Source organism: Anoplopoma fimbria, chromosome 15, assembly GCF_027596085.1.
Source record: "Anoplopoma fimbria isolate UVic2021 breed Golden Eagle Sablefish chromosome 15, Afim_UVic_2022, whole genome shotgun sequence".
Lineage (NCBI taxonomy): Eukaryota > Metazoa > Chordata > Actinopteri > Perciformes > Anoplopomatidae > Anoplopoma > Anoplopoma fimbria.
This window is the reverse complement of record NC_072463.1, coordinates 3,977,926-4,005,191: the sequence shown is the minus strand read 5'-3', so window position 1 is coordinate 4,005,191 and position 27,266 is coordinate 3,977,926. Positions and strand designations below refer to the sequence as shown.

Below are 27,266 nucleotides of genomic sequence, written 5' to 3'. Positions count from 1 at the left end.
CGCCGAAAGAACAACAGACTTTCTAGCGAGGCATTTGAATGCTTCAACCGTCTACATGTACCATCAACTCTGATTGGTCATCCATATAAAAGGTGGCAACATTTCCCTCCAATGTGGCAATGGAGCTTCAAACGAGGAGGTGAAGTGTGAGTGTTGCGGGCGGTTCTGGTGAGGCAGCATCTGCAGGTGGATGCTGATTTCTATTCCCTGTGAGAGTGGGAGCTCTGGGTGTGATGGAGCGGGTTCGGGGGGGTGAGAAGCCTGACTAACTTGGCCGGCTTCCCCATGTGGAGGTTGAGATCAAACGTCTGTTTCCATCTGTGTCTTCTTCTCTTTGTGTTTGTGTCCGTCTCGTTTTCGCTCTCTGTCTTTTGGTTCTCCGGCTTTGGAAGTTCATTGATGACAAAAGACTTGTGAGAGCTCAAAGCAAATTCGAGTGCAATCTCGCGAGTCGGCAGGGGATTTGTAAGATCAGGATTAGATTTGTGTACCAGGGAGGGCAGAATCTGGAGCGTAATGATGATTTGAGCGTACAAGAGGAACTGTAACTACGTTTGAGCCAGCGTCGGGGATTCTCACACTTGTAATGATCGAAAGCTGACAGCGCTGACTTTTGGCAGTGTGACGCAAACTCAAACCATGAGCAGAGACTGTCACCTGCTCAATTTCCTTTCAAACTAAAGGTCGGACAGTGTCTTTTTTTTATGGACTAGATGGAGACAGTGATCAGTGTGAATTTATTATCGTAAATGACCAAAATCACATTCAATTGGTTGGCAAATGATCTAGTTAAAAGCCATAATGGGAGAGTCATTTTGAGGGCCAATTTAGGATTTATAACTTATTAGGTATAAATCACACAGGCTGTGTTAGCTTTGTGTTGAAGGAATACGTCATTCACCAAATGACGGTTTGTCTATCAATTATTCTGACCGTGCTTCTTTGAATTCTTGAAGAAATTCTTGTTTTTCTCTCATGCCTCCAAAGTGAAGGACGAATCCAAAAACTGAGGAAAGTCTTAATGAATCGAAGTTAAGTGTGGGCCCCATTTAAAACACTTTATCAAAACAACAGTTTACAAACTCTCACACAACTCGTGCAGTTTAATCTAAATCTCATTTATCCGGTCTTATGCTCAATACTTTACAAACACATCATTCTTTGCCAAAACCCTACTGCTTCTTAAACACTTCGGACTTGTCCGGACTTGCCAGAAAGAGACTATTTATGCAGAAGTTGGACTAAAAAAAACTTATGGTTCCAACAAAATAATACTCATAACTGTGGCAGCATTCATAAGAGAGCATTTTCTGAATAGGTGAGTAGAAAATCCAACATTACTGGCATGAATAACTTGGCTGAACTTCGATCTACAGTAGAGATCCACACGCCAGCAATAATTCCATTTTTCTCTGACGTCCTGACGTGGGTTCGTCAAAACCAGTTGGCAAGCGGCCTTTTCTGATCTCAATGCTTTTAAGCTAAAACAGTTGGAGAAAATTGAGAGATCAGACTCAAAAACAAGCGCACGCATTATCTGGATTAAACGCTGAAATTTGACTGTGCTCTCGTAGATCGGTGCCTGAGCTCTCCTAAATGTGGAGCTGGGTTTGTTTTGTGCTCTCACCGCTTTACCTCCATATCTGTCGTCTGTCTGCCTCTGACTTTGCCCATTGTCCTGACTTCAGCTCTCACTTTCTAATCTCGTATCCGTCTTTCACCATTACTGTCCATCTCCCTCTGTCTCTTTGTCTTTCCCTCTCCACCTCCTCCTCCACCCATCCTCCATCCTTTATTCCGTCTCTCCTCCTCCCTTCCGCCCCGCTGTGCAGGGAGGCCTTTTTTGATGAGGGGCTGATATCTATTCACGCGGGTCATTCATCAGCAGCGTGTCGCTCTTTAAGCGGCGAGCAGGAAGCCAGATCAATACGTCGGCTGAACGGATGGATCTCTTAAGAGTCGTCCTCAGAGCCTGGAGAGATAAGGGATTTTCTTTTTTTTCTTTTTTTTCTTTTTGAATGGATGGCACTTAAAACAGTTGGCGGGGCGGGGAGCGATGAATAAAGCTGTGAACACATCACAGCCACTATTAAAATGGGTATAGGCATTTAGATTGAAAAGGTGGTAAAACTTTGGAGAGAAATCTACGAGGGGTCTCGCTGGGAGGCCCACATGTCTGGAGAAGTTATGCCTCAACTCTGAGATTCTTATTAAACCCACTTGTGAAAATTCGCATACGTTATTCCTGGGATCTTCAGCAAAAAGAAGAAAAAGGGAACAGTACTTGTAACATATCTTCAATCTACGCTTTTCCCTAATTTCTCGTCAAAGCATCCACCTCCACCCAATTCTGATCATTAAGAGCGTTCACCTTTTTCTTCTGTTACATTCATTATGCATGGCGCTGTGAGCTATGTGAATACAGGTTTAATTAATTGTATGAATGGTAAATCAGATTGCTGCTGAGATTGCTCTTACATCAGCTGCATTGACGCTGTGTTACGGAGATACATTTTCTAGTTAGTTTGTTTTTATTGATGTAAAATGTTGCTCATTGGTCTGCGAAACACAAAATAAACATAAAATATTCATAGCTCCTTTGTTTTCTCTCAATGTGACATTATAATTCAGTGTCCTACTGCCCAGTTTACCAGTTAAGACTTTGTGTTTTTTTGAGCCATCCACGACGATACAAAACCTAAGTGTGCAAACGTCTATCTTTACTGTGGATGTTTTGCTGGAGGAAAATCTGAGATGGTGTTTGGATCTCTGGTGTCGAGGCATTTTGCCGTCATGCTGCTGATACTTTGCTCATCAGCAGCCCGGCGCCGACACTGACGGGAGCTGAAACGTAGGAAGTGCTCGGCCACAGAGCCGCAGGAACGCTGACAGGAAATCAGGGAAAGGCGCGACAGTCAGGGAATGAAGTTCAGATTGTAGGAGATGTTGTCTCTGATGTATATGGACGCACACACACACACACACACACACACACACACACACACACACACACACACACACACACACACACACACACACACACACACACACACACACACACTCTCTCTTTCTCCCTTTGTCTTTATTTCTGTGGGTTTTCTGACCTGTCGTCTTCAACAGCTTCCTAAGTGCAAGTGTGAAAGCAGCCGGGGGAAGCGGAGGGAGGCAGGGAACACACTCACACACACTCACACTCACACTCACACACACACACACACACACACACACACACTCACACACACACACACACACACACACACACACACACACTCAGCGACACTCGTTACAAAACCTTCTCTGCAAGACATGTCACCGCTACCTTCATCACCTCCAGGTGAATGCGAGAGAGCACAAAGAAAACCCAGGGTTTGATTCTTTGTATTTTTTGTATTATTTTGAGAATGGAATAGGAAAAAAAACTTTAAAGGTTCAGTGTGTGGGATTTATGGGGATCTTTTAGCAGAAATGGAATACGATATTCTGAATTATGTTTTAATTTGTGCATAATCAGCTGAAACTAAGAATCATGTGTTTCGTGACAGTGAGCCCTTTATATCTGCACAGGGAGGGGGTCAAACTATTATGACCTAATTCACAACATCCCTATAAATCTATCTATAAATCATGAGAAGAGTGAATTTGTGTGGAAATGAACATTCCTGACAATTTTTTACTTCCTTTTACGCATCACCTTCATTTATCTTGAATAGGTAAACAAACCATGTTGAAGATATTTTTAATAAACCAGGACTTCTTCTTGCATGCGTCATTGAAAACCTGCTTTTATTTGGTCTCATAATGGTCAAACAATATGAGACCAAATAAAAAAGCATTAAAAAGGCTATTTCATTCTATCCATTTCTTCTCCTCACTTGAACAATACAATATAAAGGCGCTTGTTTTTTTTTTTCTCTCATCAGTTAAACAGAATGCACGCTAGTCTTTCATATTAGATTCAATGTTATTATTAAATCAATACAGATATACAGGCTCCCTCATGTGGCTCAAAAGTGAACTGCAGATATATGTTCGATAAATGGCTATGTTAAGGTATTAATTTGACCTCCCAAATAAAATCTCCTGGTACCCACCTGTGGGTACAGGTTCAGTTTTTGGGAATAGGTTGTCCGACAAGCTTGTGGAACTGCATTAACTTGAGCCACAGAGTGCCAAAGTAAAGTCACTACGGTAATGATGGCTTCCGAGCAAGACCAAGGTCCTGAAAGAGATGTATTAAGTCCCACAATGCTAAACATTCCCATCCAGCCAGGAACAGAGTGCAGCGAAAACAAATCAAGATGTCAAAGATGCTACGTAACGTCAAAACGCAAAGGGGAGAATCATCCAGAAATAAACATGGGACATAAAATAACCATCATGCAAGTATAATAGAGTCCCAGTTGGAGTCAAAGTATGTCTGGGAATGGATGTGTATGTATGCATGAAAAGGCGTTGATGTGTCTGATTTACCACCCGATCCCATCGGTGATATCGTGGAAAGTGCGAAGCTCGGTCTGCCTCCCTCAACAGCTGTCTCCTTCAACACCTTGAATGTTGTGAACATGTGACATCATCCTCAGTTATTCAGTTCACTGTGACGTTGAATATATATTTATATTCGATTCTATATCCTGTTGCAAAGCAGGCGAAATGTTTTTTTTTTTTTTTTTTTTTATATATAAATCTTTTCTTAAATTCACAAGAAATGGGATCGTATTTCTTGAGATTTGGATAACATTTCATCTTTAACCATTTTCTTGTTATAACATGCTGTTGGATGTACAGTATAGACAGGACAAACTGCAGTGATATGTTAAGAAACACTTTACAGGTCATACTTATCATGGTGAAGTAGGAGCTTATGTCTTTTTTTAATGTCATGAGGTAAAAAAAAAAAAACCTGAAGTTCTGTCCTCAAGCTTCAGACCCGCTGCTCATTAAATAATAATACCGACCGATGTTATCGCCTCCTCTGTCAAGAGCTGTCAGACCAACACACTCATGAATATGCATAAGTTGGACGAAGAAAATCAGTGCTCATTTATTAATCTATGTGTGGCAAAAACTGACAGTCGGGCACTTTTTGGCTGCAAATAGAACCTCACATTCTCCACAGTTTTTTTTTTTGTTTTTTTTATCATTTCCTTTTTTCCATAATAATTCTTTGTCTCTCTTTTTGACCCGTCTCCTCCTCTCCCCCCTTTCTGTCCACAGCTGCTTCCTGTCGCTGCTCCTCGTGGCCGCCGTGGTTTGGAAGATCAAACAAAGCTGCTGGGCGTCACGGCGACGAGAGGTAAGTCAGAGACGCACGCCGACTACAAATATTTATTTTGGAAACTGTGGCAGGTGATTTAACAACCACAGAAACACAGATTGTGTGTTTTTATGCATTTTGGGCACTATGAAGCCGCTGTTCAAGCACCACATTTTTTGTTCAATGTTGCGTAAAAAAATAAATATTCTGTTTTGCACCTGGAAGTATAAAAGATACTCTCGGTAACATTGCAACGTGTATCTCTGCACGACAGCTACAATATTATGTATATAAATATATATATATATGATGGGATGAGCTGATCTACTTTGATGGGTTTTGCTTTTCAGAGTTGAATTTAAATGTTATGTTCTTAAATAACCAAGGTTTATGATCAGAAAGAATTTAAATCGAGAAGAACAGGAACATTTTGTCTGGAAGCTTTTCAATTTTACTTAAATCTGCAACTTCCCCTGTATTTTTTCCCCGTCTTTAAACTGTGTTAGTTGCCTTAAAGGGGCTAATGGAATTGTGGCAGAGAGGAGAAATCAAAGACAATATCTGAATTGTGTTTTTTGCTTTGAATCCAACTTCTACCCTTGAAACTCCCATGACCCACTTTCCTCTCGTGGGAAAGAGAATCGCTGAAGAAAGAACAAATGCATTACAAGCTCTCCAATTACTCATGTGACCCGCTTCTGGTTTGATTTGTGAGAGTGTTCAGTTATCTAATGGATAGAAGATCATGGACTAAGTTTAGTTGGAATGAAGGAATAAACACGTGTAAGTTTAAACCAAACAGATAGCATCAGCAGTTATGTAACATCTACGGTGTAACTGCAAAGCAAGCGGATGATATTTAAGTAATAACAACTGAAGTCCAAATTAGTTTCACAGTCGGCTGTTAACACTTCCTTATGAAACCGCTACAGATTATTACGAGTTATTGTATATTTTATGAGCAAATACTGGCTCGCTAACTTGTTTTTCAGCAAATGATAGCAAAAGCTAAATTATTCAATACTACATCCTGAAATGTTGACAGACTATCAATAACAATATCACGAGATCACGCAAGAAATGTGTGTCATGTTTCAAGTAAAGCCTTTCATGACACAGAGAGACGCTAACAATGTTAGCATAGCATCCGTTGTAACAGAGCTGAAAAGCATTTCGTTGTTGAAAAAAGAGCAAAGAACTTTTTCCTGACCGACTTCGGTAAGAGTTTGATTGACAGATGTTTCATCTGCTAAGTGTTTTTTGAAAGCGCCTGCCCTTGTCCAAAGTGTTTTCCAATGGTGTATCAATCAGGTGTTACAAAACACCTTACATGTCAGGTTAATAAAGAGGAGACAGCCCTTATAACAAAAGTTTCCACCAACATAGACCGATTCTTAGTCCTGACGGTCACAAAAGCAGCACATACATGAGGACGACACACTGGACAATAGAGTTGTGTCATTTGGCAACTGTGGAAATTCTGCAAGAACACAAATTCTTGAATGTTCTTGAGCCAAAGGACTGGATTGTCCATAAAAAAACAGTCAAACCTGCTAAGTCATACTGCTGCTGTTGTGTAGTGTTTAAGTGTAAAAAGAGGGTTGGATGGCGAGTAAACCTTATCAGAAGTATCGTTCAGCTGAGTTTTGTCTCTCTGGTGAAGTGGATGCTGCAGTGATTGTCATTCATTGCACACTACACATTTTTAACCATTTGCTTGCCTGTTTATGACCAGTTGAATTATCAATTTCTCAACGATTGTATTAAGTGTCTGTCAGTAGCCTTTTTACGTAAGTTCCAACAAATATTTTTGTAGATTTCTTGCTCTTTGTTCAATTTAATAGCGTTAAGATGTCTTCCATATGTTTTTTTTTTTGTGATTGTAAATCCTCCACTGTTTTTATGTGTCTTATCTCTGGTACACTTTTCACACCTTTCCAAAATATATATATTTTTAAATCCACATCATTGTAAAAGTATAATACTTTAGCTTAATCTTTCTGTATATTAGAAATCTGGATTTTATGAGTCATAAATGTCCTATGAAATGATCATGGAATATAAGCACTCAGTGTTAATACCTTAAGATTGAAGCTCTATCTTTAAACAGAGCCACAGTGGCTGTTTGTACTCTTTATGCTAAGCTCAGCTAACCGGCTGCTGGCTGTCGCCTCGTCTTGGACACACAATATGAGATTAGTATCGAGCGTCTTGTCAAGCAGGCAAATAAGCTCATTTCCCAAAACGCTGAACTATTCTTTTTTTTATGACTCGTCATGTTTCCCAGAGGCTTCGTTCTGTTACCGGCGTTCTCTGGTCCCTGCTGCAGCTGGGAAATGTAATTGTGGAAACGCAGGATTGATTTTTTTTATTTAGTTTTATCTGTGCAGACAATATGTAGTCGTATATTTTCTGAATCAAGCGGTGATAAATCACTCCTATTGATAATTAGTTCAGTACAAACAGATACCTACAGCTGAACAGAGATGAGTGAACGTTTTAATTACTGGAGCAAAGACTCCAAGAAGAAATATGGGAACAAAACATCAAGCCTCCATTTATTCACTATGTGCTTTTTTTTTTTTTTTTTTACCCTTGTTTAAAGTACAGACTTTTTAACTCTACCTAAAAGCTAATAGATGCTTTTATCTCTAGTTGGCTTGAGTGCTGTGACGTTTTTATACCTAAAGAAAACCTTCAATTACATAAACTGCAGATTATTCAGCATAAAGAAGAACGAATATCGAATGAATATCAGCTTTATTGGTCATGAATATACATATATACGCCAAATTTCCCTTCTGAATTTCACCCTGAGGACGAATGCTGACCAGGACGGAGGCAGAGCTCACATTAGTAATAATGTTTCTGAATAGATTTTATGAATAAAAAATGTGTTTTATGGCTCCTCAAAGCATTCACTGAAGTTGAGCCTTAATGCAAATTCTTTTTCAAATATGTTGCTTTTATACTCAATACAGCGAAAAAAATTGTATACAGAATTGTAGACATTTGCAATTTTAATCAAGTAATGTAATATTCTGAATAAATAAGTGATGCATAGATGCATTTTAATTCAAAGCTGCAGATATGTAGATTCTACAAAGTTCATGGACGTCTATGTAAACCAGTGCGTTTCCCAGCATTTCCAAAATTTCATCCTACCAAACATCATTTCATTTCAAGCTGTCAGTCATTGAAAGTACATCAGTGAAGTGCAGTGACCATAATTAATTGTTCCTATGGCACAGAACACGATGTCTTACGACTGAAAAAAGTCGATCTTTTTTTGTTAAAAGGATTGAAGATGAGGATGCCAAAGCAATCTGTCAAACTGTGGGAAGCCCTGCAGGGTGCACAAAGGACTGGAGAATGACAGACTATTCTCATCTCCTGTAACAATTCTGGGAAACTAAAATTAAGAAGAAAAAAATTAATATATTGATTTTTGGGAGGGAAAAAGCCTCACTTCATGCTGTCTGTATCATACCTTCGGATCAGGAAACAAGCGTGTGAAATGTATTGTGATACACTGCAGATTTTAAACTTCGGCGGCGTTAACCTACTTGTTCAAAACAAATGTACACACACACACACACACACACACACACACACACACACACACACACACACACACACACACACACACACACACACGCACACACACAGTGAAAGTGCTGATGTACAGAAAGCAGGCCTCCTGACAAAGCTCCCTTGTGATTGGTTTATACCTCCTAAGATGACAGCAGCCACAAAAGATTTGCTCCGTTTATGATTTATTTTTTTGTAACAGTGATGCCGTTTTATTTTGTTTATTTTGTTTTGAGCTCTCAGTATCCTGGCAACATGGCATGACGAGCTGGTCGGCCAGATCGATGAACTTATTGAGTGATATCTGTCTGTTGCTGACTCACTAACTAGCTGTTTGAGCTGTTTATAGCGTATAACTAAAATGATGCAAAAACTATGAAAAGTCACTTTTAATGCGTCATTTTTGCATATTGAATTTCCCCTCCCTGAAAAAAGTAAATGTATTTTCATAGTGTGTTTCCTGAAGGGGGTTGAACCACCTTTTGAACGAGTGGCTGAAAGGTTTTTGTGCCTGTGTGTGTGTGTGTGTGTGTGTGTGTGTGTGTGTGTGTGTGTGTGTGTGTGTGTGTGTGTGTGTGTGTGTGTGTGTGTGTGTGTGTGTGTGTGTGTGTGTGTGTGTGTGTGTGTGTGTGTGTGTGTGTGTGTGTGTGTGTGTGTGTGTGTGTGTACATAGGGTTATTGTTGTGCTTAATGTCGGTTTGTGCTTTTTCGCACCGCGAGCTGAAGTGCCTTTCGGCTGTAACCTCGCCCCAAAAGTGCTGTCATCACCCTCACCTCCGCATTCCTCTTAACGCCCCCCCCCCCCCCCCCCCCCTTCACCTGCTCCCACTCCGCCCTCTCGCCATCACACAGCCACTGTCGTCCAGCTGGACCCTCTACAGGCTGGTCCTTAAACCAGAATTAGCACTGGACCTTTGTGAAGAGGAATGGAGGGAGGAAACTATGGAGCCAGTATTAAACTCTCCAACAGCAGGGTTTGCTAAAAATTCATTTTTATGGAATCTGCTTGGTGTCCCCTAAAGTTGATAAAAAGCAGATACTCAAAGGAACATGAGGGAAATTTAGATTTTTACATTCACAACATGACCTTTTAAAAACCCCAAGCAGTTTCAGTGTGGGATTTTTTGCATCTTTTTGGTCAGATCTTACTCCCTGTGACCTTGTTTTTCAATTAAATATACAAGATCTTTATGGAAACAGCACAATATTGGCTAGAATAGGAGAGAACTCAAAAGTTTTTTGTTTTTTTTCTTTTTTGCATCATGACACGGAATTTCTTTTGATAGTTTATTTTACAAAAATTTGGGTAAAAATGGAATCTATATATGCAACAAGTGTCCACAAGTGTTGCCCATATTGGGGAAAAAAATTGAAGCTTAGAAGAACTATTTACATTTTCTTAAAACCTCTCTGGTCCTCTCCTCTCTGCTCTGTGTAATCAGCCTGCAGGTGAGTAAAAGGTTCCCTGAGTTTTTGACAAGTGACTGTTTGTCTCAGCCGAGTCAATCATAGCTTCCCAGATGTGCTGACGAGTGCAGAATTAAATGTATTTAAAGGATCCGATTATTGCAAAAAGTTCATTTTTAACTGAATTTTAAATGTAGATTAAAGTGGTTTTGATGAAATGTCAGTATTTTTTTCCCTGACATTTGACAAATACACAATTCATTCAAGGACTGTTGGAAATTGGAAGCAAAGAAATGATCTTTCTGCACGTCTTGGCTTTGATATACAGCCTACTTTTGCTATTTATCAACCTCCATCATGTACAAGTATTTTCTATAACTTGGTCCAACCTCATACCTTCATAAATCAGACCTTTTGCAACAAACTCTAAGGCACATCAGCTGTGAGTGAGATGATGCTGGTTCATTGTTTTTCCAAAGCTAAAACATAGCGAACATTTTTGGACCAAGCTTATCAAAAGTTATCAAATCTATACCAGACTTTCATCACAAAACTTGCAGGCAACGTCCACACGAGTACCCAAAAACATACCTTGAAAGTTTCCTTCAAATCAACCACTAGGGAGCACTATAAATCCCAAAAAAATGAGTTTGGCATAATACAAATCCAACTTTGAAATTGTTTGTCCAATCATCACAAAACTATCAGGATATATCTCATGACGATGTTAAACCATGCGTGTAAAACTTTTTTTAAATAGCTCAAAAGGCGGCGTAAACATGTGCAATCGTCAGGTGCACATTTGACTACAAATCAATGAGAGTTTGTCTCCAAACTTGCTGGATTTTTTTAATTAAGCTGTTGGAACATTTTCCCAAAAATGCCAAGAAATATGTCCGGAGGGACTTTGAGTATGCAATTACTGAAAGACAGCATTACATTGTGTTGATGAAACCAGTGTGTGATTGGTCTCACTTCTTTTTTAGGCAGATTTTTGGCAACTGAGCTGCTTCCTTCTGTTGAAAAAGTGTTTGGACCCAGAATGGCTGCTTGGAGCTATATTTGTTATTAGTTTTTTTTTTTAAATTCTGGAAATCGACATACATTTCTATTTTGGGTTTCATAAATAACCAGAACCAAAAACAATTTTAATGCCATTTTCCATTTATTTTTAGTGATGATGAAGGAGTCACTAGAAATAAGAGAACTGTGATGCAGGTCTATGTGAATCCTGGTTGTAGGCACGGGGCCAGACTTGTGAAAAGATGTTGGAGGGTGAGAGAAAGCAGATTGAATATTAGATATATAGTGAGCGACTCCCATCACAGATGTCCAGTTGAATTAAGGCTGTGATTCCTTTAGAAATACTCAGCAGTAGTTTTTGGCCTCCTTCCACACACACACACACTGTACTGTGGAAGAAAAAAGTCAGTTTACTGTATGCATGAAGAATAATGTTTGGACATAACATTTCACATAGTCTACTGCCAAATTTCCTCATAACTTGAGCAAATAAAAACCATTGTTTTACTGCTCCAAAATACATGATTTTGGACTTTTGAATCTCTCGCACATAAAGTTTTTACATCTGAGAGTGATGTGCTACATTGTGAGTATTATAAGTATAGGAGACACAACACAAACCAAACAATATTTTAAATCAAGAAAAGAAAAAAAGCGTGAAATTGTGCCAAAGAAGCTGTGTAGGAACCTCATTTCTTCTTTCAGCTTCCGCTATAATTACCTTGTCCCACTCATGCAGAGAGACGCAACGTTAAACACGCAGCAGACCTGCCTTCACGCACACACATGTACCGTGCAATCCACATCGTGACGCATAGTTTTCGGCAAACAGAAAGCTAATCATGTTTTTTTTCCAAACGAGGCCGACTCGCTCGTCGCAAGCGTCTGTTTCTCTGACACCGAGGCCGTTCAGTGTTATTTCTTTATTTTTTTTTCATTCTTTTTTCGGTACTGTCCCTCCGGGCTTCGTTTCCCCACTTTCGTCCCAGCCTCCTCCGTGTGTTACTCTGTGCTTGCATCAGCCAAACAGTGACATACATTTGCAACTAATTATGCCCACACGCGCCTCATTTAGGCCCCGTTGCAGTGACAAACGGTGGCCTTTGCATTTTTTTTTTTGGGGCATTGCAGGGTCACAGGACTTTGAGTGTGTGGCCCTTGTATCCTTGTACGTCTTACTTCTGGCTGCTTGTCATCCCACTGTAAGGAGTTTAAAGCTTATTCTGCTGCCACAGTCATTGTAAGTCGCTCTGGGTAACAGTGTTCGCTTAAGCCCTGAAATGTAAATGTCACTGAGCTCTTTATAAGAAAGGCAGAAGAAGTAAGACTTGAAATCAACTTTTTGAGGAGTTTTTTTCTTACTGACCACTGGCCAAAACCTGTTTCTTGAAATAAAGCGATTTCAGACTCATTGCAATTTTATTTCAAATATATATTGTATACTGTATCATTATTGCATTAAAGTTACTATGAGGAATTTTCATTGAGTGCTGGTTTTGGCGGTCCCTTTGGATAAAAAGGGTTTGTGTTTCTGAGTCCCTTTTAGAAAACCTCTCATTTTACTGCAGCAGGGTCTGACTGTACTGTAGGAAAAAAAAGTCAGTTTACTGTATGCATGAAAAATAATGTTTTGGACATAACACTTTACATAGTCTCCTGCCACATTTCCTCATAACTTGAGCAAATGTTCTCCTTTCATTTAGTGCTGGTTTTGGCGGTCCTTTATGACAAAAGGGTTTGTGTTTCTGAGAACCAGAGTCCCTTTAGAAAACCTCTCATTTAGTGCAGCAGGGTCCGACAGTCTCCTTCACTCAGTCCTGGTTCTGGTTCTCCGTTGTCTCCCTTCCCTCCAGAGGGTTCAGCAATACGGCGTGGGTCTCCAGCGCTATGGTGTCAGTGTTGGACCCCAGCATGGTCGACGAACCCGGGTCTGCGGTGCGCTCAAGTAGTCTGAGCTGAATCCAACTCAGTGGCACCAATGACAAGCATCGAGAATAACTATAAAGAAGTAGCCGATTTTCTCTCGTTCATGATGTTTACTTATGAAGGTCAAATAAAAGCAAGGGTATTAAAATGAGACAGTTTCATAATCAGTTAAAAGTTCCTCGCAATAACTTTGATATCCATAAACAACCGCGGTTTACTTTCTACAGAGTCAGTAACTGCAGATGTGAATGCTTTGTAGATAATTGTCTTTGAAAATGAAAAATCACACAAGAGTACACAAATGAAAACGACATCAAATTAAAACTCAAAACCACATCACCTTCCTTTGCTTGCTTATCATGCACCTAAAAGTAATTCCTTTACTTCAGCGAAGCTTCTCCTTTGATGAGCCATTTTTGGTTTTTTTCCATTTACTGCTCGTGCAGAAATGTCATTCTTTTCAGTCATTGAAAAACTATCGGCGTACAACTGTAACATTAAAAATATGTCTTTTCCTCACCTTTTTAAAGTAGTGTTATTATACCACACTGTAATGAATCCTAGGAAACTTTATGTGCAAAATCATTGTAAGGATTTAATGACAAAGAATAGACATTTATTTAAGTTTAGATTGACCACATGAAAGGGAGGGAAGGTGTGTTAAAGTTTATGAGAAGTTTATCACCAGCGGTCCCATCGATACGTCACTTTTTGCACGTGTGTGTGCTGCACATACTCAATAGGAACGCTCTGTGTTTGCACCTTTTTGTAGTTCTGATTATTGATGGATCTATCCGCCACAGTTCATTTCTACTCTCATACTGTCATATTGGCAGATTCTTTCTTGTGAATTTCTTGCGCTGACTTGAAATAACCTCCGGACCGTGTATGAGGCTGCATGTTTTCCCTCACACGTGTGTTTGCAGCGCATCTGTTTTCATTGGGTGTGTGTGTGTGTGTGTGTGTGTGTGTGTGTGTGTGTGTGTGTGTGTGTGTGTGTGTGTGTGTGTATTTCTGTACTGTCTGATTCCTAATCAAAGCTTTCCTTTGAGACCCGGCAGTCCCTTTGAAGGAGCTGGAGCTGCCAGATGGCAATAGACATACCCAAACCACGGCCGCCATTTTGTGCCATTGAGCTCCACAGTGGTGTGAAATCTGTCAATGCTGGATGATTATTCCTGCGGGAATTATGACATTTACATGTTTCTCCCCTGACTTCTGGATTTACCTTTTTATATTCATCTTTAAAGAGAGGCTAAGACATAAAAAGGAGGAGCAGAGCTTTCTCATATCAGCAGCCAACAATTCCAGGATTCAGTCCCATCTTAGCCAGCCCTGCAACAGACATGAATTATAAAAGTAAATTTTTTTTAGGGGGGGGAATAGAGATGAGCAAACCAATCTAATTGGAGCAGAGATCCTGCAGAAGCATCCTGTGGCGGGTTAATACATCATGATGCAAAATACTGTAATAACGGCGCCGCTTTATCGTTCACTTTATCGTTCACTTTATTTGCCTCCAGGAAACAATCGACTCGATTGTAGCACCGAAAAAAAGAGGTTTCCCTGGCCGGAAAAGCGTGGATCTTCAGTTATGAACCGTGTAAGAGTTGGGTCATATTGATTCAGTCTTTGTGGTGCAAAATACTGTAAGTCTTTGATGTTCATTGTCAGTTTTCACAGTGCTTCTTTCTTATTTTTCCTGCTGATAAACCCCCACCTTCTCTCCTACTGTACCTCCACAAAAACATCCCCATGACGACAGCATGTGTATTTACCCGCCATCCATCGCCGCCCTATCACAGATATACATCACACATAACCTGACGTATATTAGACACATATTGCCCCCCGGAGGTATTGACAGAAATGCAGAATGCGATAACGTCTGCGATCGTTTCCCGCCGCATGATTAACCAAGCTGTAGATTTATTTTTATTTTTTTCCCCTTTGCCAGTGGCAGGCCGCCAGGAGGGGAAGCGGCATAAACGTCTCCAGATACCCTCACGTATTTATTACCCCATTAAGCTGCCCCCCCCACCACCACCTCCTCCCCTCCGTTGTAAATATGAATGTCAAGGCCCAGGCCCCCCGTTAGAAATACCTGCTATTATGTCATAAAATGATCGGAAAGCTGCTCAATGGCCTGTGATGTGTAAACTGAACTTTTCTATTTTTTTTTTTTTCTTTTCTAATCAAATGGTTTACAGCTCAGCTTGCGTGGTGTTAATGAAGTGATGTGCGGAGGTATGGCTCCACCGAAAAGTCCTTTCTCTCTCTCTCTTAAAACACACACACCTACACACACACTTTCTCCTGCCGGGAGCCAACAGCCACCGTTTCACTTCCCTCCCTCTGATGATTCTGTGAGGGAAAGTATACAGACCGCACATAAAGGTTTCTGATGAATGGGAGCAGATCAGAGGAAAGATCCGAGAGAAGTGTGTTAAACCTCTGAACGTGGTGTTGTCTTCTTGATCGTAAAACGGTTCGTGATGTACAAGAAAAATATGAAAACAATATATGTACCAACACAGACATTTAAGGTTGTGGGATTTTGCATCCCAGTACAGTTCGATTTATGCCTTGATGGTCTTTAAGTAATTATGCCTTTTAACTATCTATGTAACATTTCTGTAGATTAACACCCAGTGAATCCACTTAAAGCTCTTAAAGTATTACAATGAACAAATCTAAATACAGCTTTACCCATCTTAGTGGATAAATGCATAGTTTCCCCGCCTGAAATACTTGGATGTATCCATCCGTTATCTTTATGATGATTATGATTAGCTTATCCGTAAATCCGTATCAAAGTATTCAAGAAGTCTCTCTCCCCAGTAACATTTTCAAGAACTTTCTGGGGAACCCCGAGGCATTCTTAGGCCAGAGGAGCTTCATTATCGCTTCAAAGTGTTCTGGGTCTACCCTGGGCGTCTCTTACCCGTTGGACGTGTCTTGAAAGCCTCTAAAGAGAAGCGTCCGGGAGACGTCCTGCTCAGATTGTCTGAACCATCTCAGCTGACATATTACGAAGCGAAGGATAACCTACGAAGGAAGCTCATTTCGTCCGTTTGTATCTGTGATCTCATTGCTTGGGTCACTACTCAAAGCTCATGACCGTATCGAGGGTTGGAACGTCGATTGTAGGACTTTGCCTTCCTGCTCGTTTCTCTTTACCACAATGATCTGGTGCAACATGTCCGTCTCACGCTTTATCTCACACCTCAAGACCTCGAGATACTTGAACTCTGTCACTTTGGGCCAGTAACTAACTACCAAACCAGAGAAAGCAATGTGAGAAAAGAGAACCATGGCCTCAGATTTGGAGATTCTGACTCGTTGCATGTAGTAATATGGAATACCACCTCGGAATTGATCTCAAAATCAAGTCAAATTGTAATATAAACCTTTGATTAAAAAGGTGATTTAATTTCTCATGTTGGTTAAACTTTGTATTCCTGAAATACTTTGTTGAATACCTACAGTACTGGGGTATAAACTTCCCTTTAAACTAGTGGCTCCTCTTTGACCATCTGGTGCAGAGAGGGTGAGGAAGAATCCAAACTGGCAATGAAGTAGTTTAACGGCTCCGCGGCGTCGTCCTTTTGTCCGTGCCCTCTGACCACCGCAAACTGCTGACCGTCTGTTTTTGGGCGGGCGCCCGTGTCACCGAGGCCTTCTCGCCTTCGTGCCGTCCTCTCCTGTCCGCCTCCATCCTTTTCCCACCTCCGCTTTGACGGAGAGAACTGCGTGACCTCTGACCCCGTGCCGTTGCCGACCCTTTCCGCTGCTTTCAGCAACCGTGGCTGCTCCTAGCAACCGTGGCTGCTCCTAGCAACCGCGGCTGCTCCTGCTGCTCGTGTACATAAACATGGCAAACTCCTCCGTCTACCTCCTCCTCACATTCACACACTCGAACCTCAAATACAATAACTTTATTTAACCAAGAAAGTCCCTCAGTGAGATTTAAAGTCTTTCATTTGAGTGCACTGACCAAAATGTAGCAGCACATAGAGAACATACGTTACATAGAAGAGAATAATAATAATAATAAAATCAGAGGGAATATGTACATATTGTCAGGTGTTTAATGTCCTACTGTTCTACAGAGATATGTAAGAATGAATACATAATTATATATTCATAGGAAGGAAAAAGTTTAATAATAATTTGGATTGTTGTTTTAATTATCACGTTGTTGAGCTTCAAAACAATGCAAGCATGATGATGGAAATACGTGCTTATACTAAGGAGTAGAGAGCAGAGATTCATCTTCAGATATTAGCAAAATAATTGATGACAAAAAAGACATTTATAATTGTAGTGATTGCACAGACAGGGAGGTCCTCATTAGATGGGGCTATTTCAGAAAAACACCAGTGGCAGAAAATGTAATCATTTTATGTAAAACCAATACAAAGGCGAGATGTGACATGGGTTTCCTCTGACTAATGATTCTTAATTACAGTTCTGAACAGTCACACATACTGAGAAACTGTTTGCTAAAATGCTCTAGAGGCCTAATTCTGCTTTACAACAATTCACTACATGTTTACAGACAGTAAATGTTTACAATCAGGCAGGCAAACTCATTAAAATATGCATTAATTAAGATCACTGTACATGATGGAATGATGGCATTACAAGGTGCCAGAGGCCTGGAAATCTGATATTTTACATCTGGTTACTTTTTCCCCCACTGGCTGGCTTTATTCCACATCCTTATGGAAATTCTTATTTATTAAAGCATATTACACAGGCCTTTGTCACATGGTTATATGACATTATGGTTTCTTTTTATTACCACACGTGTTTGCGTCCCTGTATGATACAGAACACAATGATGGGAACGGGCAGTGGAGTCGGTAATGACCCTCGGAGGCCTCAATGACAGTCATGTTAGTGAATTCAATCTTCATAACAATCACACAATCTCTCTCAGAATGATTCCCAACAACTCATTCTCATAAAAACACCCTCACACACACATTAAACATCCACCGACTTCACTCACAGTCTCCCCCTCGTACGCTCGCACTCATCGAGGTCTACAGCAGATGGTTCGCTGTGAAAGCGCAGTAGAGTGGGAGAGATTGGCACCGCCGTCCTCCGAATAAGCACAGTCCTGGAATACAATGAAGATATCACTGAGCACGCACAGTGGAGCTCCACATCAAATTAGTTTCCAGAATCATCCCAAATGATGAGGAGGAACCCTCTCAACCAGCGTGGCGGCTCCTGAACCCGGCACGCTCCCGTCCCAGAAGCAGATGGCTGGATGTGAATGCGGTTCACACATGAGCAGGGAAGAAAGGAAAAAAAACTATCTTTCCACCTTTACCTTGCAGCTGTTACGCCCTCAACGAGCACTTCTCCGCGATGCTCTGTAATACATTATCATTTCTAGAATCGTGGGAATACGCCGCAGATGCGTGCTGCTCCACTTCTGCCTGCCAGGAGTGAATATCTGGATGGTTCCCCTGATGGCAGTTTGATACACAGGACCTAGACTTGATATGCCACATGTTTTCATTCTGTTCTCCAAATGGGTAAAAAAAAAAGATAATCAAGATAAGCAAACTGAACTCAGCAGAGAGCAGCGGAAAAAAAAAAAACATTCATGAGTCGGGAAAGCCTAATTACAAGTAGGAGTGATAGAGAATTTCTGCCAGCTATGATATCTCCCAAAAAGAACAGTCAGCAAACTGCTGCCAAAATAGGTGCAAAGCCACCATGGCTTGTAGTTGAGTCTAAATAAAACCCAATATCAGCACTGAATAAATCATTGCAGCTGTTTAATGACTCCATTCCTTTACACTGTAACGACCAGAGTCAGTGGAATGTGTTTTTGGTAAAAAATGCTCAATAAACAGTGTCAGCAGCACAACTTACAACGTGTCAATGAATAAAACAAGGAGAACAATACGATATGAAAACAGGGACTTTTTATAGAAATACCAAAAAACTGAATTTAATGAGGTTACATTACTTCAAATCTTGATGGGGTTTATGTTATTAAAAGCTGAGCTGAAATGAACAGGATGTTGGTTTCAGGCTTCTCTGGATGAAGAGCAACGCTGCAGGCATTCTCAACAAAAAGGACCTATTTACTGATTTTTTTATATTTGATTTAGCTTGTTATATATGATTCACCAAACGACAAATATACTATTTAGGTAAAATGTCAATTTGTCTGATGTGACGGCAGGTTTTAACAGTGCAGGTAACCATTGTGAAATAAAAAAAATAACCGAGCATCATTTGATCCGTACTAACACAGCCTGGGGCCAAACACTCATTTTTAATAATCAGCTCAGTTTGTATTATTGGCCCAAACGTAAAAGAAGTACAAGAGATAAAACATTGTACAAAGCTTTAAGATCCAACAAACAAGTTTCTTTAAAGTCTCTTTTGATATTCTGATGGCGTTGCTGGAGGGTCAGGAGCAGATATCTGAGGTGATCTGGAGGAAATCCGTTCACAGGACTCGTCCATCACTTCCCTCAGATAGATTCAATCTGCCCTACCCGTAATCTCATTGGCTTGGTTGATGATATGGTTTAAGGCATTTCTGTGTTGAATTGGTGACTGAATCTGCCTGGTCTGTAATTTAAAATGTAAAAAAAACTCCAGTGCATTTTCCCTACAGTGTTTTAGTTCAATTAGAAGTCCATTGGTACTGTAATATTAACCCAGTGCAGATTTCAGCTGCATCATTTTTATTTGTTTGTTCATTTGGACTCATTTGGCATTTTGACAAGACAAGAGAAAGAAGTCATGCAAAAATCTCTCGACAGTTGCTTCTAGGTCATAAATCCATCAAATGTGAATAATTGTCTACATTCCCCAAATGTAGGGACTCAGGAAGTGTCACAAATAGCTTTTTACTCATTTAAGGTCACTTGAAAAAAACCGGCATCAGCATCAAATCCAAGAAAACCGATATTCTTGGTCTCTTGAAAGAAATGTTGTAATGCTGTTTGAAGCTAGAGGTGGATCAGTGTTTCCATTGTGCACCCTTGAAAATGGGTTCAACCATGCCCTCACTCAGTGAGAATAATTGTGCCCTTCGAGGGCAGATTTTTGAGGCCATGGTCGCCGTTCGGGCTCAGTGGAACAGTGTGCTGCACTGGGGTTGTGCTGCAAAAATGCATCGCTTTATGAAATATAAAGAACCTGGGACACTCCTCTCTGTTGGAGACATCCCCAGCACTTTATTAACTACTTTGTTACTGTCACTCGTAGGTTAAAAATGTTGGTTTTCCCTCTCTGCATGTGAACAAAATGCAGATATTATCTCCCCTGCTGCTTCTTCCTCCTCTCTCTCTCTCTCTCTCTCTCTCTCTCCGAAACACAAACACAACTGAACTTTTCTTAATGATTGACTGCGCAACAGAACGCCACGTGGCTCTCTGGGGAAAATGTAGTGTAAGAAATATGCAGGTGATGAATTCCCTTTCGTTTAATAGCTTATTTTGCTGTAAGGGTGGTTAGTTTGTCTTCTTGCAGTCTACCAAATGGAATCAAAGACTTTCTACTTTGCTTTTTACGCAAACAAAAACACTTCCTGCCAAGTTGAGGAAAACCTCTTGTTTTTACAACGTTAAAGCTCATTTTAGCCCAAACGTTTGGCCGAACCTTTTTAAGATGGATGTTTGTCTCAGCTGTCGGGGAGGTCAGGACCATAAACCATGTTTATAATAAGTGGACCTAACCATCGTGATGTCACCCATTGGTTTGTGGATTGCCAAGTTCTGTGATTTGGCCGTCGCCTTCTTGACTTTTTGCAACCAGTGAAAAGAAGTTACCAAATTTGGACTGCAGAGTATTGATGTAGAGATGCTGTATACGGCTCTGGTGGCAACCTGTCAATCACAGTAGCCCCGCCCTACAGCATACCCTGCTTTATGGTCCATTTGACTCTAAATGAACATCATGCTGCATTGAAGAAGACTTGAAACTAGAGATTGAGACCATAAACTCATGTTTACAGTGTTTACTGAGGGAATAAACCAAGAGAGAAGTAGAGTCATTTTCTCATAGACTTCTTAGTTTTACGACACTTCTGCATCGGCTTCACTCGCACTGATCTAGCTGTGGCTGCATCCACACAAGCAGTCATCGGAGAACAAGAGCCCTCAACTCATGTCCGTCTCTGCAGAGTGCTATTAGGTGAGAAGAAATCTGTCCTCACTCTCACACTTTCTTCGGTCTCCCTCCCTTCTGGAGGTGGGAGACGGATCGGTCAAGGTGACCCCGGTCTGCACAATAGTTTGCCTGTTCTGAACCGCCCCTCACGCCACCGTCCCTCACACTTACCCGCTCCGAGCTGTCGGCTCACACAGTGCACTTCAGCAGCGTCTTGTTTGGAGAGACTCCGCCCACCACGTTCTCCCTGCAGCGTGCTGCCGCGTGACCCTGCGTTTTTCTCGGTGGGTTGATGACGTAGAAGTCTGTGCTCCTTGAAATGGGTCAAAGCTGTAGTCGTAAAACATGCTAATGTAGGCAATTAGCGGCTAATACAATAACCTCTCCAGACACATCATGATCACGAGAGAACTCATAGTCCTTATAATATAATGATGTATTACATCATCAGGAAATGTATTATCACAGGATTAGATTTTATTACACTTTCACTCCATTTAGAGAAACATTTCATTAAATCCTCTATTCCATTTGCTCATAACTCTAAAAAGCTGCCCATAAAAAAACGATACTGCACAAATTCTCTGCAGCTCCCCGAAACAGCATTAAGCCATAAAAAATGTGATTTTAAAGCAAAGCTAATGAAAGGCTTTGCTGCAGTTTTGAGATGTTTGAACAGTAAAATTCTCCCTTGAAACCAATGATGATCCGACCATATCAGTCCAAAGCAGTTTTTAAATGATGCAAGACAAAAAAACTGAAGAGGGAATTATACGTTTTAAGGACTTGGGTCAATAAAATATTATAATAGCAATGGTTTTTTTATTGGTGAGTCACAGGGATGCAGGGATACCAATATTGGGCCGATACTGACTCAAATAGCTGGATTGGATACAATTAAATTCTACATGTAGAAACTGAAACTATTTTATACTGGAATGTTGATCCCTGTTTCAGTTTTGACCAGTTTGTTGCTGCATTAAAAAGGTTTACAGTTAATTTTGAAGATTTTTCATCAAGTTGCGCGTCTACATTTCATTATTTTAACATTAACAATTCAATTCGTATATGTTTCCTTAGAAATATTTAATAAATCTACGTATTTATTTGTAGCATTTCATTTTACAAAGTTATAAAAGCAATGTTTAAGTCACGCCTGATGCTGCCTTACACATAAATGAATGTATCATCCGCAGAGTGAGGCATGAAGGTGTTTTAATTCAACTATAAAGATCGGATGGGTTCATCCCTCGTGACTCCCCAGTTCCTCTGAGGACGGTTGCACTTGATAACTTTGCCAACAAGGAAGCTATCGCCGTCGTCTCGGCTCCAGATTGTGATGCAAATGAACGAAGGCATGCAGACGTAAATGAAAAAGCTGTGTTTCCCCGTGTACGGAGGCAGCAACATCAACTGTGTTCTTTTATAGCGCGGCGAGGCCCCTGTAGATTAACCAGAGCGGCGCTTTAAGATTCTACGAGAGCTGCCTTCCGTCTCCTCCTCCTCTCCTGAGGTCGGACGTTCGCTGCACCGCCGCGCAGAACAAAAGGCTTACTTCTGAGGTGATCAATCCTGAAGTGAAAGGTAAGGAGAGAGGAGCTAAGATGACGAGAGTGAGGTAGAGAGAGGGAGAGAGCGCAGGAGGCAGCAGCAGTGAAGGTCACTCGCACAGGAAGCTGGGAATCTTCGGGAGCACATGCGTCCTCCGTAGAGACGAGGCCTTGTTTAATGGTTTTCCTCCGCATAGTCAAGCTAACGGGAGTCTCCTCGGGACCTGACAGGATGCGGATTCATCAAAACGTGATGGAAAAAAAGAATCAGGAGCCTCTGCAGCACCGTCAGCCGGCTACTACCTCTGCAAGGGTGTTAGGAGACAAACCTCCACAGCAGATAGAAACCTTGTTTTTTTTTTATAAGGGACAAAAACCAGCATGCAAATAAGACATAGATGAATGCTAGGCTGTGAACGTGCGTAGGTCGGTTGCATTGTACTGTAGCTGCTTCCCGTTTTTTTTTTTTTTTTTTTTTTTTTTTTTTTTTTTGTGTTTAAGCGCAGCGTTTGCGCTCGTGTCATTGCACATCTATCTGCGTGTGGGTGATCTTTCCCTCTCTCTCTGTGTGTGTGTGTGTGTGTGTGTGTGTGTGTGTGTGTGTGTGTGTGTGTGTGTGTGTGTGTGTGTGTGTGTGTGTGTGTGTGTGTGTGTGTGTGTGTGTGTGTGTGTGTGTGTGTGAACACGTGGCGTCTTTGTCTCTCAGAGTTCCCGAGATGCTCCTAAACCCTGCTAATCTTAACTCCGCAGAGATGGTGCGTATAATTAGAGCTTGGATCAGCGCCAGTGTTTTATTGCTCACGATGTACAGGCTGGCTCACCGTCCCAACCCCAGTACACTGTGGGTGACCCCCCCCACCACCACCCATCCATCCACCGTGGCCCTGGTGCAGGGCTTATGATAAGCCCACAACCTCTGTCAAACCCCTGCTCCTTTTCCATTCTGTTTCATCTCATCTCGGAGCGTCTTCACTTTCTTTACTTTACATTTCTCTCTGTGTCTTCCCTCTGCCGTCTCATCGCCTCTGTCATTGTTCACTCTTTTGTTTTAACCTCCGAACCGCCTCACTCCACCTCTTCTGTCACTCTAAAGTCAGACTCTGATACCTTCTAACGTCTGCTCGCTCATGCAGTTTGTTCAAATTCAGAAAACGTATGATATGTTGTAGGATAATATTACCACAAGATAGAATCCCTTTTTTCCCTTTTATTTGTGTATTATAAAAGGATATCCATGTCAACATAGAGTCTCACGCTAAAGATCACGCTGCCTAACCTCTACATGTTTAGCAACACAATACGTGTTGCTAGTAAGGGGTGATATACGATATTGGATTGATTCTTAGGACAAGATTAAGATATCTGCAGATATCACAAGTTTTCTATTGGCTATTGGCTTGATGTTAGTCAAAACAATTGCTGGAGAAAATATTAGATGGTAGTAAAGGTTGTTTTTTTGCTAATCCTTGCATCAATATCATCATTTTTAAAGTTGTAATAGTTACATTAAGATTTTTTCTTCTGATGATGATAATGAGATGAAGTCCAACAATTCTTTTCGCAAATGTATAACCATCTCGACTCAAGGCTCTGTCCTGGAACTCCTGGTTGCGTCCAGGCTCTGTTGTAATGGCACTTTAGATGATCTGAGCACCTCTCGCTGTGTTTGTTGATGAAATGCTCTTCATGTGGATCTCTACAGTTATTGCTTCATTTTTTTGAGGGTTTCTATTGTTCCTCACCGCCTTCACGATCTCATCCCGAGCTCTCTGAAGCTTCTTTACCTTTCATAGTTTTCATTTCTCCTTTTGCTCTCACGATCGTCCGCTCCTCTTTGATGGAGTATTGATTAGCGACGTGGATTAGAAGGTGTAGTCGCTGAATGCGTACGGTGCGTGCTAGGAGATTGACAGGTTCGGGGGGGGTTGGGAGATGGACGGAGAGGTGCACGGCAGGGACAGCGGGAGGCCGGCGGTGAGAAAAAGGGGGAGCTGGAAAAGAGAGAGGAAGAGAGACAAAAGGATGTGGAGAGAGGGAGGGAGGGATCAAAGCCTTCTCCCCTTGTCAGTATTCACAGTGTGCGTCCTCCACACCCCACCTCACCGCTGGAGAGATGGAGAGATGAAGCAGGGGAGAAGCAGCAAGCCGCTAACATCACTTCACAGATTTCCTCCTTTCCCTTCCCTCCCCCTCCCTCCCTCCCCCATCCATGATTCTCACTCCAGTTTTCCTTCTGTGATGCTGAAGCATGATTGAGAGCTCTTCCACCGACAGCGTTTTTAAACACACGCATGGATAAATAAACGGTGGATGTAGTGTGTGTGTGTGTGTGTGTGTGTGTGTGTGTGTGTGTGTGTGTGTGTGTGTGTGTGTGTGTGTGTGTGTGTGTGTGTGTGTGTGTGTGTGTGTGTGTGTGTGTGTGTGTTCAGTGCGTGTGTGTCAGTGTGTGTGTGTGTTCAGTGCGCTCCATCCCCTCTTCCCAGGGGCAAACTCTTTGAACGCCTTTGTCTTTTCTCTCTGCTCCCATTTCTTTCTCTGCACTCTCCCAAGCTTTTTTTTTTTCTCCCTTCGCTGTGTTTGTCGACACTCGTCCCTCTCCAAACCCCCCACCCCCGCCTCTCATTCTTTCGTCTTATTTCTCTTCTCTTTCTCTCCTGCATTAAGATTTTTTTTTTCTCCTCTCTTCCTTCCTCTCTCTGCACTCTGCTGACGCACTCAATCTCTTTGAAACTCAAGGCAAGCATTTCTGGCTGCAACCAATTTTCAATTTTCGTCATTATTGATCAATATATATATATATATATATATATTTGCTTTTGGCCGTCAACTTCACTATCTTTATTTCTCACTTCTCTCAGCAGTAATGTTTTCACTGCAGTAAAAAGAAGCAGTTTTCAGTGAAAAAGCTCTGCTCAACAAACTGTACATTGCCTACTCAGCCCCAAACATCAGACAAACAACGTCTACGACCTGCTGGGGAACATAGTGGAACAAGTAGCGCCTAAAGAGACAGATATTTCCTCCTTGAGACCAAATCAAGGCAGATTGAGGCTTACAGGAGAGTGGATATTGCATCCATTACATGGATATGTAAATAAGCCACTGTTTTCTCACACATTTATTACAGTAAGTGATAATAAGACAATGTTGTGTTTACAGCTTATTGTGCAGGCCCCAAGTGGCTAAAAATAATAATTCATATTTAAGTAATCAATTGTTTGAACTGTGAAATGATTAAATCTGTGAGTAGAAGCACATCTCAAGTTGCCACCGTCCAAGATGACATCTTTAAATTGCTTGTTTAGTCTGAAATCAATAATGCTTTAAAAACTAGAAAAGTTTTGAATGCATTAAAAACAAATAGGAGTTTAATCTCACTCAACAGCGTCTATATTATACAGTATATATCTAACTGATTGTTTTAGCACTGGTGTGTTCACACTCATGCTAGTGCTTATCATTGTTAATGTATTTAGGTCTCTATTGAGTGCATTTTATTCAAACATGCTAACTTCGACTGCAGGCACATTAGCTCGTGCCAGTTTCCGCTCTCTGTGTGCGAGTTTGAGAGAATTCATTAGCATCCTTAAAAATGTACACACACTTACATGACTGCTCATGTGCAGGTATCTCCAAGCTACCTGCCTGCATGCATGTGCGTGTCCGTCTCCGTGCGCACGTCTCATAATTAGGTTTATTTATGCACAGTTGGCTCTGCCGCAGTCAGATATTGGCTCACACACACACACACACACACACACACTCACTAACAGCCCTGCAGAAAAAAATCTAAGAGCCAATTTAAGGAGTAGGCGACTTGCACTGTAACTCCTCTGGCTTCTGGTTATCTTTGGAGCGCTGAGTGTTTGCTGTACAGCAGCTGCCTACTCGCAGCACGGCATAATGAGATTTGTGCAAATTGTATCTTCTTTAGGACTCGGTCCAAGGCGGTTGTGCTCAGAATTCTCACACCGCCCTAAACTTGATGGTGTCAGTCCGGTCTCTTTCTATCCTCCACCCTCCTCTTTTACCTCTGGTGTATAACCATGGATCAACTGTACAGTGAAGTCAGTAGGGACATTACTGTGAATTGTAGATTGACAGACCTAAATTTGAAAACGTATCACTTATAACAAATCTATATCAGATCTTTTGTTCAGTTTTCCTGTTGGCCACAATAACATGTCAATCACAATCCTCAGTTCTGAATTCTGGTGATGAAGCAACATGTTTGTTTACAACGTGTTTGATCGGGTTTGATTGTGGTGATGTGGCCATGTTTCCAGACCTTTCCAGAAGGTAAAGATGAGGTGAGGGTTGAAATGTTGTCATAGCAAAACTGAATGAGGGCCAACACTCAAAAG

General features: G+C 41.2%; 1 protein-coding gene across 1 annotated transcript in view; it reads left to right on the top strand.

Moving 5' to 3' along the window:
• Window positions 1–27,266, top strand: part of atrn (attractin) — a 133,021-nt gene that overhangs the window by 82,681 nt on the left and 23,074 nt on the right. The window contains 1 exon segment of the mRNA XM_054613316.1: window positions 5,215–5,293. Within this exon segment, the coding sequence (XP_054469291.1) occupies window positions 5,215–5,293 (79 nt within the window).